At 46.3% G+C, this 12396-nt stretch overlaps 1 protein-coding gene across 1 annotated transcript in view; it reads right to left on the bottom strand.

Annotated features, from left to right (window-relative positions):
* The window catches only part of GFRA1 (GDNF family receptor alpha 1), a 209836-nt gene that overhangs the window by 27800 nt on the left and 169640 nt on the right, over positions 1–12396 (bottom strand). The window contains exons 5-6 of the mRNA XM_080823034.1: positions 6316–6425; positions 3480–3614 (exon numbers count right to left, since the gene is read on the bottom strand). Coding sequence (XP_080679160.1) covers positions 3480–3614; positions 6316–6425 — 245 coding nt within the window. The remainder of the gene's footprint in view (positions 1–3479; positions 3615–6315; positions 6426–12396) is intronic.

The following is a 12396-nucleotide window of genomic DNA, read 5'->3' as shown; positions in this document are numbered from 1 at the left end:
GTTCCTTTTTATGTACCAGGTGCTGAGCAAGGTCCTTGCCCTGAAATACTCATCAGTCAAGTGCTTCGAAACCCAGCCTCAAACCTGTTTTGGGGGGATCACGCTCTTCTAAGAACATCCCTGTACTCTGTTAAAATACTATACTAAAAGCAAACTGTTAGTGATTTTTTTTTTAAGTAACATATCCCTAATTATGAGGCAACTCGGTGACCCCCACGCTAATTTGGCAGGCGGTAAAATCAAACAGCCAAAGACGTGACTCACTACCATGGAGCACCCGGCACAGGCTCTGAGCAGCTACTGTGAGCCAAATGCAACTAGTACAGATGCAACTAGTTTCCTTAAAAGAAAAAAAAAAAATCTACCCCAAATCTCATCAATACATAGTGAAAATTTAAGTAAGATTATTTTTTCCCTTTCTGCTCCCAGTCTTCCAAACAAAATCTGCATAATTAGGTAGGAGCAGCCCTGCTTAAATGAAAAGTTTAAAATGTAAAACTTTAAAAGCTTATTACAATTTCATGGGATTAGATTGTTTTTATGGCAAGAGTAAATTGGTTGTGTGTTGTTCCCCTCCCCAAAATGAATTAAAAACAGTTTTTAATCAGGTCCTCGGGGATTTGGCCTGGCTTTAGGAATTTTTTATTTCATATTCATTGTATAAGAAATCAAACTCCTCCATTTGAGACCTGAATGTGCAAATTGTTAATATATGATTCTTAGCTGGCATCTTCCGATATACAAGACAGAATAATTTAAGCCTAATCTTCCTCTTAGAAGTGACATTTTGTTCTAAAATTGTTATCCTTTAAGTTCAGCAAATTGGAAGCTTGTTTTCTCAAACTTTACATTTTTTAGGCTGTAAGAAACAGCCTTGAATTAATATAAATTTGCTCCTAGCGGTCTTACATGGCTTAACGGGTGGGTGCAATGCAGAGAAAGAGGGACCAGGAGGACGGGTTTCTCCGAATGACCCAGAACCACCACCAGCACAAGCTGCAGAATGCTCCTTCCTCTTTCCTGCTCAGTCACGGAGATCCAGGAGACCCCTGCCATATATGGGCACTACCTGAGCTTTTCCCGTGTGGTGGTCTTGCCTCCTGGGGTGTCTGTGCACTTGCTCATTTGTTTACTCAAACGTCAGTGGAGCATGGACTACGTGCCAGGCTCTGCTCCGTGGGCACCCAGCAGTGAACAGTAAGGATGGCAACAACAGACAAGAGCCCTCAGTGAGAGCCCATGCTGGCTGGGGAGGGTGTTAAGTGAAATACAGAATCCATTCGGTGCTGAGAAACACCTGGAGGAAATGAAGGGGGGTGAGAGTGTGACGGGGAAGCATAGTTCCCATACAGCGCTCCAGGGAGGCGAAGGAGGCGTCTGGGGGAAAGACCCAAGTGAGTGTAACTCCGATCCTACCTCCATCTCCAGCTCATTCTTCTCTCTTCCCCTCACCCTAGCCACCCACTTTGGCTTAAAAATAACCAGAAATAAACAATCGGTTAAAGTTGTGTTCGTGATAGAGGAATCTGGTTAATCTGAAGGCGGCAGAACTGGGTTATTACATTCGGGTTGGAACCTACAAATTTTAATTCCTTCTACTCTAGAGCCTTTTGCAGGACAGTGAATTGACGACCCTGTGTCTTTGGTGGGCTGTGCCCCTTCTCATCCAAGTCTAAACGGAATGACTATGAAAAACTCTGGCTGGCTTTGGTCCCTGTTGAAGACCAAATATATTTATTTTTATTGAGAAGTCATCAGCAAAACGAGGCCAGACCAGTCTCCCCTTCACCAAAATATTATTAAGCAGGGACACCTTTAATTTCTCCATGAGGAAGCGGTTTTCCAGCCAGTGTGACTACAATCTTTTCTCGCACTGACCTATACTGTCATTGCTTTATCTTCATTAAAACTTGCATTCTGCCAAAAGACTGTGCAGGATATGGAAAAGAAGGATATATATATATATATATAGTTTTCTTTTTTTTTAAGTCAAGACCAAACAAGAGAGCCGAGGTTCAGTTCAGGGGTACGCTCAATATCTCAGCAAATGTCTCCATGCTTCCCACTACTTTTGTGGTTTTCCATTTCCCTTATGTGTCCAGAAGCTTGTGTTAGTTTTAAGATGATTAAAGCATTTGGTTACAGCCACATGACTGAAGTACCTAGTGAGCAAATCATTTAGATCTGTCTTTTCAACAAAGGGAAGCGATAAAGAGGTTTTAGAATAAGTAACACTTAAAAGGTTTTCCATGTACACATGGTAAATTGTTAGCTAATTCTCTGGCCATCAGTTACTGGACAGCAGACCATCATGGAGAGTGTTCCCGGCTCTCAGAGGGGTGGCCGAAACCTAATTCCTAGAAGCTGGCTCCACATCTCTCACCAGGAAGTCCTATCTGGTCCCCGGTGTTCTGCCATATGTTCTCGTCCAACGGGCCCTTTGATAACAGGCACAACACAAAAGCCTCAGGGGACAGGGGCTGCGGAAGGAGGAACTCGGGCTTCAGATCCAACTGTGGCATGGACGGCCCATGTGAGTAACAGCTGTTGACTCACCTGTGAAATGGAGAAGCTCCTACCTAGACCTCCTAGCACTCTTGTGCAGAAAACAGTCAATGAGATCATGTATATAACGCAGTCCCTATGGAGTGAGTTGAAGGCACCGAATACACTAACGGCAGTGCCACCAAAGGAGAGCGGGTCCTCAAGCATGTCCACTGGATTGTCCCCTCAAGCGGTGCGTGTCTCCGCGGATAGAAGGGAGACCCTGCACGGTCTGATGCGTCCCCACTGTTCATACCTGCATGTCTCTCTCTCTCCCTCTCCCTTTGGGAAACAGGTTTCCATATTGCCTAAAGAAAATGGCAATAACAGCCAATACTATTTCCAAGCAGGAGCAAGCTTCCCACCACCCCCCGCTCCCGGGTGCTCATCTCTGTCTCCCGAGATAACTGACATCCTGAGGCTCCTGCCTGCACCGCCAGCTTATCCCACTCAAGAACTGTGGCTTCTCCTCTGAGCCAACCCTGAATATCCAGGGGGCTATTGATGTTAACATTCTAATTTTTCTCAGCGAGCCCTCGGAGGCCTACCCCCATCTAATTTGTCTAAGCTTCTCACACCGCATATTGGACCCAGGTTTTAAGAACCTTTGGAACAGACTTCGTGCTGGTTGCCAACATCAGAATTTGATCTGTGGGTAGAAGGGCTCTATCTGACAGGATACACCCTCCGTTGTTTGAATCTCTTGCTCTCTTAGGCCTTTGGATTCACAGACTTGGCAGCACCCACTCGCTCTGTTCCCTGTTGCCTTGCATAGTATGGCCAAGAGAGGCTGGATTCACCATCAGCAAGCCGGAAAAAAGAGAGGAGAGAGAGAGAGAGAGAAGAGCCAGGCACAAGAAACGCAAAGGTATAGCTTGAACACAGAGAAGAAAGTGTGTTTGTGTGTTTGCTTCCTTTTTTTTTTTTAAACTCACTGAGACAAGTATTGTCCTTGAAGAAGTTCAAAAATTTCAGGCACTCTTCTATATCATTCCCACTGTTGCTGCAGTCACACCACGGGGCCACGCTGAGGCTACTGGAGTCTATGTAGTTGGGGGTCATGACTGTACCTAAGAAAGTAAAAACAAGGCACCTTGTTCTCATGTGATCGTACAGACTTTACTGTAGCCCAAGAAGAAACAAATGTTCCTCTGATGCGGACACACCACGGATAATTACAAACATTGTGTTGGCTGAGTGGGAAATTATGTTAAGCAGTGTGTTTTCTTGGTAATTTATCTTGAGCACATAAAATAATTTACACATTTACTTAAAAAATTATAACAGAACTCCTTGAGCTGCACTTAGGGTGTTTTTTTCTGCCCAAATGGTATGGATGTTACGGAGTAGGAGAGAATTAACTTCGAATGCATGAGTTCCCAAATCCCTTGAATTTTCTTGAAAATGTCATTAATCTCCATAAATAGATAGAGCTGGTTTCACATATCTTAAAAAATCCTTTTAGGACTTTGCATCCACTTCCCTGAGAAGCAAATGGCTTCTTCAAAGGAACACAGGGGAGCTTCGAAGCTATCTTTTGGGTTCCCTGACATCCGGAACATATATAACGAGGCCTCTGCTCACCAGACACTCAGCTGCTTTAAATAAAGTCTTCCAAGTTGTGAAGGAATTGGAAATAAACTGGAAATCCTCTAAGCTGATGGCTTCTAGAGTATTGTCTCAGAAGTCCTCAAAAGCCCTTAAAGAAATTCTGGGTGGTCTCTCTTGCCTACATCTTCCTATGCTCATGGTTTTTCTGATGAGCTCTGTGCTGGCGCAAATCAGCAAAGCATTTATACTTAATACAACCCAAATGTCTTCTTCTGGGTGGTTCGCACCAGGCGATGCCTAGTCATGCCAAGAAGCCTTCTGTTTTTCTGTATTTTGTGGACATAAAAGTAATAGTGGTCAGTGAGTCACAGGATATATTTTGTTCATTACAGAAAAAAAAAATTCTTTGTAAGCTCTTCTGTGTCAAAGATATGTCTTTTTTGCCCTACATTCCTTACCAATTCAAACTACATTCTCTCTTGTTACACCTTGAGATGGGAACTTTGACCCACAACAGAGAGTAAGCACTTAATTTGGATGAAAATGGAGAAGGTACCCCAAACCCTGAGTCCAGAGGTTAAAATGTGTCTACTAAGTAGCCAGTGAATGCTGGACACCATGATGGGTCCCTGACATATGGAAGAAGCAGGCGCAAGCTTTGTCCTGAAAGACACTTAGAACCCAATGACCAGTGTGGAGGGAAAGATCCAGACCCAAGAGGGAAATAAACTGTGGTCTGTAAAATGCATTGCTTCAACCATTTCATTCCATTATATGATGAGTATTTCATCATCCTGGGCATGTGATGGCTTCCAAGCCAGAAATGTCTGGCAGCCCTGTGCCTTGGCCACTCATGGAGGATTTAATGAACACATATGCCTGGAAGGATATGGACTGAGGTATTAATAGGGATTATATCTGGGAGTAGAGTTGTAGATCCTTCCAGCTGTCTCCTTTGGGTTTCTCTGTATTTTTTTTAACTTTTTATAATGAGCATGGCTTAATTATTTCCATTGTTTCTCACACCTGTAATTCCAGAGTGGATAAGTAACCCCTAGTAGAGACCCACTTACTTAAGAAAAGGAAAGAGTGAATGCAAATTTGGGATATTGACTCAAGGAAGTTACACTCATTGGGATAGAGCCACAAAAATGGTAAACAGCATTGGGCAAAGGTCTTGGCCAAGAGAACACACGTATTCTTTAAAAAAACGCTGGGATGAGTGGGCAGGCACCTGTAATATCCCCCTATTAAATACCATCATTGATTTTCCCGAAAGTTCTTGCTGGTTTTAAGCCACTCTCATGACCAAAAAAAAAAAAAAAAAAAAAAAATTGAGTCTGTGCTGTCATTCTTGGTGGGAAGTTCTTCCTGCCCGGTGACTTGCGCAATCGCCGTGGCTGAGCCATCATGCTTCTGACAAGTGTGATTTCCCTCATCTCTCCACAGCCTTCACTACGCGTTTGTCCTCAAATGTCAGTTGTGACGGAGCCTTGCCACCGGGGCTTCTTCAGGCTCCGGGCCCCGGAACACCTGCCTTTCTTCCCACCTGCCCCTTTTAGCCACGGACACAAGTCTGCCTCACTTCTGACCTTCTAACTCACTGGTACCCTAACCGCACTGTTGCCCCAAACGCCAAGAACCCGCTTCCCATCTGGAGAGGCAGAAAACACTGTTTCTGCTAGGTCTGTTCTCCCGGAAACATTCTAGGCGACCTCACTCCCTGCACATCAGGAGCTGAATTACCAAGAATATCAATGGTGAGAAGGACCCCAGTAGTTAGGGGTTTTATTTCTATTTCTGGGGAGCAGTCTTTTTTATTTCCCCAGATGGAATGACTTTCAAGTGCCCTAATTCAATGAGCTCAGGGGGACTTGCTTCCCTCTTCCATGGTCATGGTTTTTTTATCCTTTCCTGTTGCTCTGTGTGGTTGCTTCCCACCCCCACCGCCCCCCTGTCCCGAGATGCTTCTCAGGTGCTCACACCATAGTCTTCCTGCACTGTGAGATTCCCTGCTTCCTGCCTCTGCCTTGGCACAGCCATGATCCCCAGGTTTCCTTTTTCTGCAGGTAAGTCCTATGGGGCTTAACATCAAAACCCCAGCACAGAGGGTTACTGGGCGATTTTTCCTCTCGCAGACAGTGGCAGGCTACAATGGAAAGAGTCTGTGAGTATCCGTAAACCAGACCTCCCTCCCGTCCCACGTCTCCCCCATCTTACCAATAAGCCCTGAGTAGGCGAGGAGGCAGTCAGCATAGTTTTCCTTCAGACAGCTGCTGGCAGACCTTGACTCGGGTTGGCAGTTGGTAAAAAAATCCGCAAGGCGAGATCTGCAATGGGAAGAAAGGGTAAGCTGTGTGTTTTGAAATACCCTAAACTTCTGGACCAATGTAACTTTTCTTTGTTCCTTCGTCAATACACCTTTTTTCCACACCAAAAGAAAAAAAAAGAAAGTGTGAGCTCTTAGGATGTGAGCACCCCCTCTTATCCAACTCCCCCACACAACCGTCCCCTCCTTCCCCCAGCCCTCTGCCCACCTGTGTGTCTGCTTATTTGCAGAGAAGTCTTCAGGGCCTATAACTGGAGAAATCTAGATGCTTTGAAGTTTCCATTCAATATTTATTTCTGACAGACTTATTTGCATCTCTAGGAAATATGCTTCTCTACACACTCACCAGAGATCTACACTGGGAAAATATTTACTTTATACAGAAACATGTCCTTGGCATCCAAATAGGATCCTACAGCCCATCTGCTCCCGTAATTCCTGCTGGCTTTAAAAATACGTGTATTTGTCTTGTAAGTTATCTCTTACTCCCCAGCCCAGGGGACAGGGATTGATTCCTGCCAAGTGACACTGGGAAGGGGCTCACTGCTCCAGAACCAAAGGACAGGCGATGCTCACTTGAGGCACCGTTTCACTGTGTGACTGGGCCTTCAGGGGGAGGAGGTGCTTGCAGGGGCCGCTGACCATTGCTGCACCCGTCCACAGCTGGGAAGCTGCCCAAGGGCCAGCGCAGTCCACTGGGAAGCCATGAGTGGTGGCAAAACTGCAGAGCCCCAGAGATGGAGAGGGACCACAGACACGCTGGTCTGGGGAGGCAGAAGGCTCTTTGTGGCCAACTGGCTGTTTTTCAGTCTGAAGAGCATATTGTTGGAGAGATCCTGAATGAGAGTGGGGCCACTGCCGAGGTCATCTCAGCAGACAACAGCTCTGCTTCTGAGCGAAGAACACAATGGACTTCAAGAGAATTTGAATTATCTGGCAATTATGGGAGACAATGGATGGTTGTCTCGGCTCTTTTCTCTTCGGCATACCCAAATTGGCAGACAACATACATAGTGCTGTTTTTCCCTCCTTCCACCCAAAAATCTGTGTTTACTTAGCATACCTCGGGTTCTGTGCGAGCTTGCATGGCGGGGCAGAGCAAGGTAGTGTGTGTGGAGATCACAGAGGTTTGCAAAAGGTCTGCAGGAAGCCCATTATGTGTCCCTTTACTACAATCATAACGAGCGGGGAGTTAAGAGGCCCAATGAAATTGTCTGAGTTCATAGCACACTGCAAAGGCTGCAGGGTATCTGTGAGGGTCTGGTCTCTCCTCGAACCCTTTTAAGCAGGGGGATCTGAGCCTCCCGAGCTGCGCCCATCTGGGCTCCGTCCATGTGTGCCTGGTCCCATCACTGTCAATCCCCAGGGCAGGTGCTACAGCAAAGCTTTATTTTCTTTGCACGGCACCTGAAAGTCCTCAGAGAGGCCCCCACATCCCGCTTCCCAAGCAGGGCCATGTGCTGAAGTAAGGGTCTTGGCAAAATCCTCCACATGAGACTTGAGTGTGAGCCCGTCTGCGTGCCTGGATCTCCCACCGTCTAATCCTCGTTGGTGTTTTCTGACTCTAATTGAACACACTGGAGGGCATAAAACCTGGCCATTTTCTGTAGCCTGGTTAGAGGATTCATTTTTCCGAGGAAATCCCTAAAGATGGTTCGGGCTTACTCAACTGACTCCAATGGCATCCAGCTTGGACTGAGTGTTAATTTCAGAAGAATTTTCCCGGTCATGAAAGTTAATGATCTAGTGCTGCTGGGCTTCTAACTTCGCAAAGGCCAACTGTGGTTCAGGCAGCTGGGCTTCCAGTGTTGCCCACAACCTGAGCAGCTCTCTGACCTGGCAGCCCTGCACTCCCAGCCTGTCCCCCAGAGATGGACAAAAGGTCGCTTTGTCTCCAAGTCCCTGTTTCTCATAGTCTCTCACGCAGACTATTAACTGAACGGCATCGCAACACAGATTACTATCCTTCAGCGCGAGGCTAATGCCACCAGACTCATTTTGCTTAACAACCTCAGAATTGACTCACAATTGGACTCTGGAATGAAAGGCTAATTGAGTCAGTCTGCTGCACAGAGTAGAACCCTGATAGGGAGGATAAAGCCAGATACATTGTTCTGAGCAGAAGCCCGGACGGGCTGGTTTGTGACAGAAGACTGTCAGCACAGATCCCGGTCCTGGGATGCACATGGCCCGTGGACAGACAGAGTTTCAAGATAATGATGAGCACAGGCAATGTTGCCCCAACACCAACATTTGCCTATTGTTTTTTCTTCTCTCATTCGACCCACCAACATTTCTACTTGGAGACAGGACTGTAACTTCAGAGGACTCACATTTTACAGGTAGAAAAACTGAGGTTTACACAGCGTTGTGCTGGAGGCAGCCCATGCCTGGATGACTGGTCCGTCCTCAGGGACCTTGGGAGTCAGTCAACACCACAGCGGTGTTTTGAGAGTAACCTCAGAGGGAGTATTTGCACTGCGGTGATCGGCAAACACCCACATCAGGGCTCTGTGTCGTTCTTGGATAACCAGCTACTTAGCATGTATTGGCACGACCCTGTTTGAAGACCAACAGGAGGTATTTAGTCCTATTGATAAAGCCCGTGTCATGTCTTGGGAGTGAAGTCCCAGCCCATCCAGTCTGGCTTCCCCTTTATTCCCAGTCATCTTTGGGCCAAATAAAATGGTATAGAACCATTTAATTTCCAGTCGTTAGAGCCTCTCAAAGACCCTTCCTTCCTAACATCTTCTCTTATGGACATAGTCCTCGGAAATCTCTTAAATCAACATATGATATGGTTACAGATGGTTACATGTATCGATAAAGCCACTGAGTCGTTGTCAGTTCCATAGTTCCATGGTCTGAATGATGCATCAAGTGCCTGAGAGGCAGTAAGTTCTGTCTCTGAACTCGAATCACCCAAGACAAACAAGGAAACAGATTACAATAGTACTGTGACTAGGCAGTATTATTGTAGAAAGGCTATTGTAGAAAGGCAGAAAGGCTGCTAATAAAATAATATCTAACATGAATGAAGTACTTAGCATATGCTAGGTATGTCTTTATATTTTTCCCTGAGAACTCTTAACAAGGTAGAGGCAATTATTTTCTTATCTGAATTTCACAAAGGAGGAAACCACAGCTTAACAAGTTTAGACTAAATAGTGAGTAGCAGAACCAGGCTATAAGTCCATGACTTAAGCTTTTAACACTCCTTGGCTAGAGACGTTCGTTCCAGAGAGGCCGTGATATGGGAACTGGGAGTCAGAAGATGGCTTGGGTCCATCAGGCAGAGGTGGAGGGGATATCTCAGGCAGAAGGAGGCAGCACAGGATAGAGTCAGCAAGTTCATACAACACCCGGGGTAATGGTAATGGAATGCCTGTATGTGCCAGAGACCGATTTAAGAACTTGACATGTGTGCACACATTTAATACATCAACCTTAGCAGGTGATACTATCAGTCCCATTTTGCAGATGAAGGAACTGAGCAAAAGAGAGTTCAAGTGAACTCCCTCCAGGTCACAGAGCTCTGTGGTGGAGCTGGAACACGACCACACACAATCTGACTCCAGAGCTGGAAATCATTTGCAACTGCTACACTGAACACACGCATCACCCGGAAAATTGTTAGTTGTCCATGTGGGATGGCCAAGCCATGGGATGCAAATGGTGAATGACAGGTGATGAGATGGCAAGGGTGTGAAGAGCCTTGAATGACCTCAGAGTTTGGATTTTATCCTCAAACCACTGGAAACCACTGAAGGTTTTTACTTGAATTTAATTTTATTTTTTAAGATTTTTTTTATTTATTTGAGAGAGAGAATGAAAGGAAGAATGAGCAGGAAAAGGGGCAGAAAGAGAGCAAGAAGCAGGCTCCATGCTGAGCAGGGAGCCTGACTCAGGACTCCATCGCAGGACCCTGTGATCATGACCTGAGCCCAAGGCAGACGCTTGACCCACCAAGCCACCCAGGAGCCTCTACTGAAGGTTTTTAAACAAAGGGGTAACATGATCAGATTTGCATGTTGGGAAGACTTCTGGATCTCTTAGCCGTTCAGCAAAGATTTGCTTGTATCCCATGCCCTCACTGTTCTAGCAGCAATGGGGAGGCAGGACACTGGCCAGTGGGAGACATGGTTGCTTAGGAGACTGTAGCCAGTGGGGAGCCAGCGGGGAGACCTGAAGGCCTGAAGGAGAGGAAGAAAGGAGGATGCACCCGGAGGCAGGTTTTACTAGGAAGGAAGTCAAGACTGTCGAAAGGAGGGGCAGAATCGAGGCACAGGCAGCTCAGCACAGGGCGGGGCTGCGGGAGGGACCAGTCTGCAAGGAAGATGAGGCTATACTGAGTTCACTGCACCATGGGAGGCAAGCGTCTCGCAGGTTCCAGCTTAAGATCTTCACCTGCCCAGTCACCAACCATGGCCTGAGCACCTGCTATGCCCCGGCCCCCAGCGTCCACGGACAGCCCTTGCCGCACACACTTGCCCTGCCAGCCTTGGGTGAAAGAGTCTCGTTGTAGCCTGTTGTGGTCGCTCCCCTGCCTGGGCTGCACTGATCCAAACACAAAAGCTTAAACGTCCAGTGTGGGATTAACAAAGAAATTCCACAATTGGATCTCTTCTGGAGACATGAAATCTCCATGACTACAAGCAGTGATGAACCTGATTTTCTCTAAGAAAATGAAAAGGAAATGAATAGGCACTAATGTAGAAATGTAACTCCCTCCGAAAGAGAAAATTCCCACCCTTAAAAAGGAGGAAAACACCGTAAATGCCAAGGTAGCCTTAGGAAACCGGCAGAAGAGAAAAACAGTGGTTTATGCAGAACATATCACACTAAAGGAAGCGTGCTGCTAACTGGAAATAGAAAAATGATTCTAATGATAAAATCTAGGAGAGTCTTTTCAAACAGCAGATGGTCTTTTGACAGTGGGGGGGGGGAAATCATTTACCTACTTTTTCTGTAACATTTTTAGGAAAATAGTGTTACAGCAAACAGGTTAAAGAAAAAATCCAACATACTAGTAATGCCCACTTTAACTCCTCCTGGATCATCCTATTCTTTTAAATGTTTGTGTTTGTTTTTTTTTTTTCCAGGATGAATCCCACACTTGGACATAAGCCGTGTGGTTCATGGAAATGAGCTCTGGACGAGGAATCGTGAGGTCCTGAGTGAGATCCAGGCTCTGACACAAACTACCCAGAACTCCCACATTCGTTGTTGACTACTTAGCTCTTGGATTTCCCTTCCCTTTCAGCGATAAAATCTAGGGCTGCTTGAAGATACTTGGGAAAAAAGAGTACTTGTTTTCAAAGCGTTATTATTGTTCTCACCCGTGAGTCTACTTTGCCATGACACATGATTTTGCGTCTAAGCATCGGGTTTGTACAGAGATCCAGATTTTTCCAGTGGACCCCCTCATCTCCCATGCAAGAAAACTGAAGGCCAAAAGGTTCAGCTCCTGCCCTGAGTCACACGGTGTGTGGTGGCAGATGGCAGGTGTCAGCTCTAGAAGGGGAAAATGCAGAGGGGGTTGAGCTCAAATTCCCAGGGAGATGATTTAAGTTATCGCGTGTATAACGGCTCTCTCCCTCCCACCATTTGGCCAGACTTCAGAGCCTAATGCTGTTCCACTGACTCTAGCCTCGATGAGCGCTCTGAATGGCATGCGGGAGCCCAGGAGGGGTCATGGAGGCATCCAGGACCTTGAATCTGAGCCTGGCGAGTCTACCAATGCCTTAGGCTCCCCTTTACTGAGGGGCTTTGGGGCTGCCACTGGTGTCCATTCAGTACTGCAGAGCTTGACTGACTGGTCCAAACCCAGAACCTTGGGAAGGGATCCCTTTATTCACCTGCTTGTGCAAGAAATGACTAGCATTTGTCTCTGACCACAGCGTGACCATCAGGGCTTTCCAGTCTCAGTTTTCAAGGCAAGCCATGAAGTCTGGAAGGGTTTTCTTAATTAG

Source organism: Martes martes, assembly GCF_963455335.1.
Source record: "Martes martes genome assembly, chromosome: 14".
Lineage (NCBI taxonomy): Eukaryota > Metazoa > Chordata > Mammalia > Carnivora > Mustelidae > Martes > Martes martes.
Note: the sequence above shows the minus strand (reverse complement) of the source record. Positions and strands in the feature narration are given on the sequence as shown.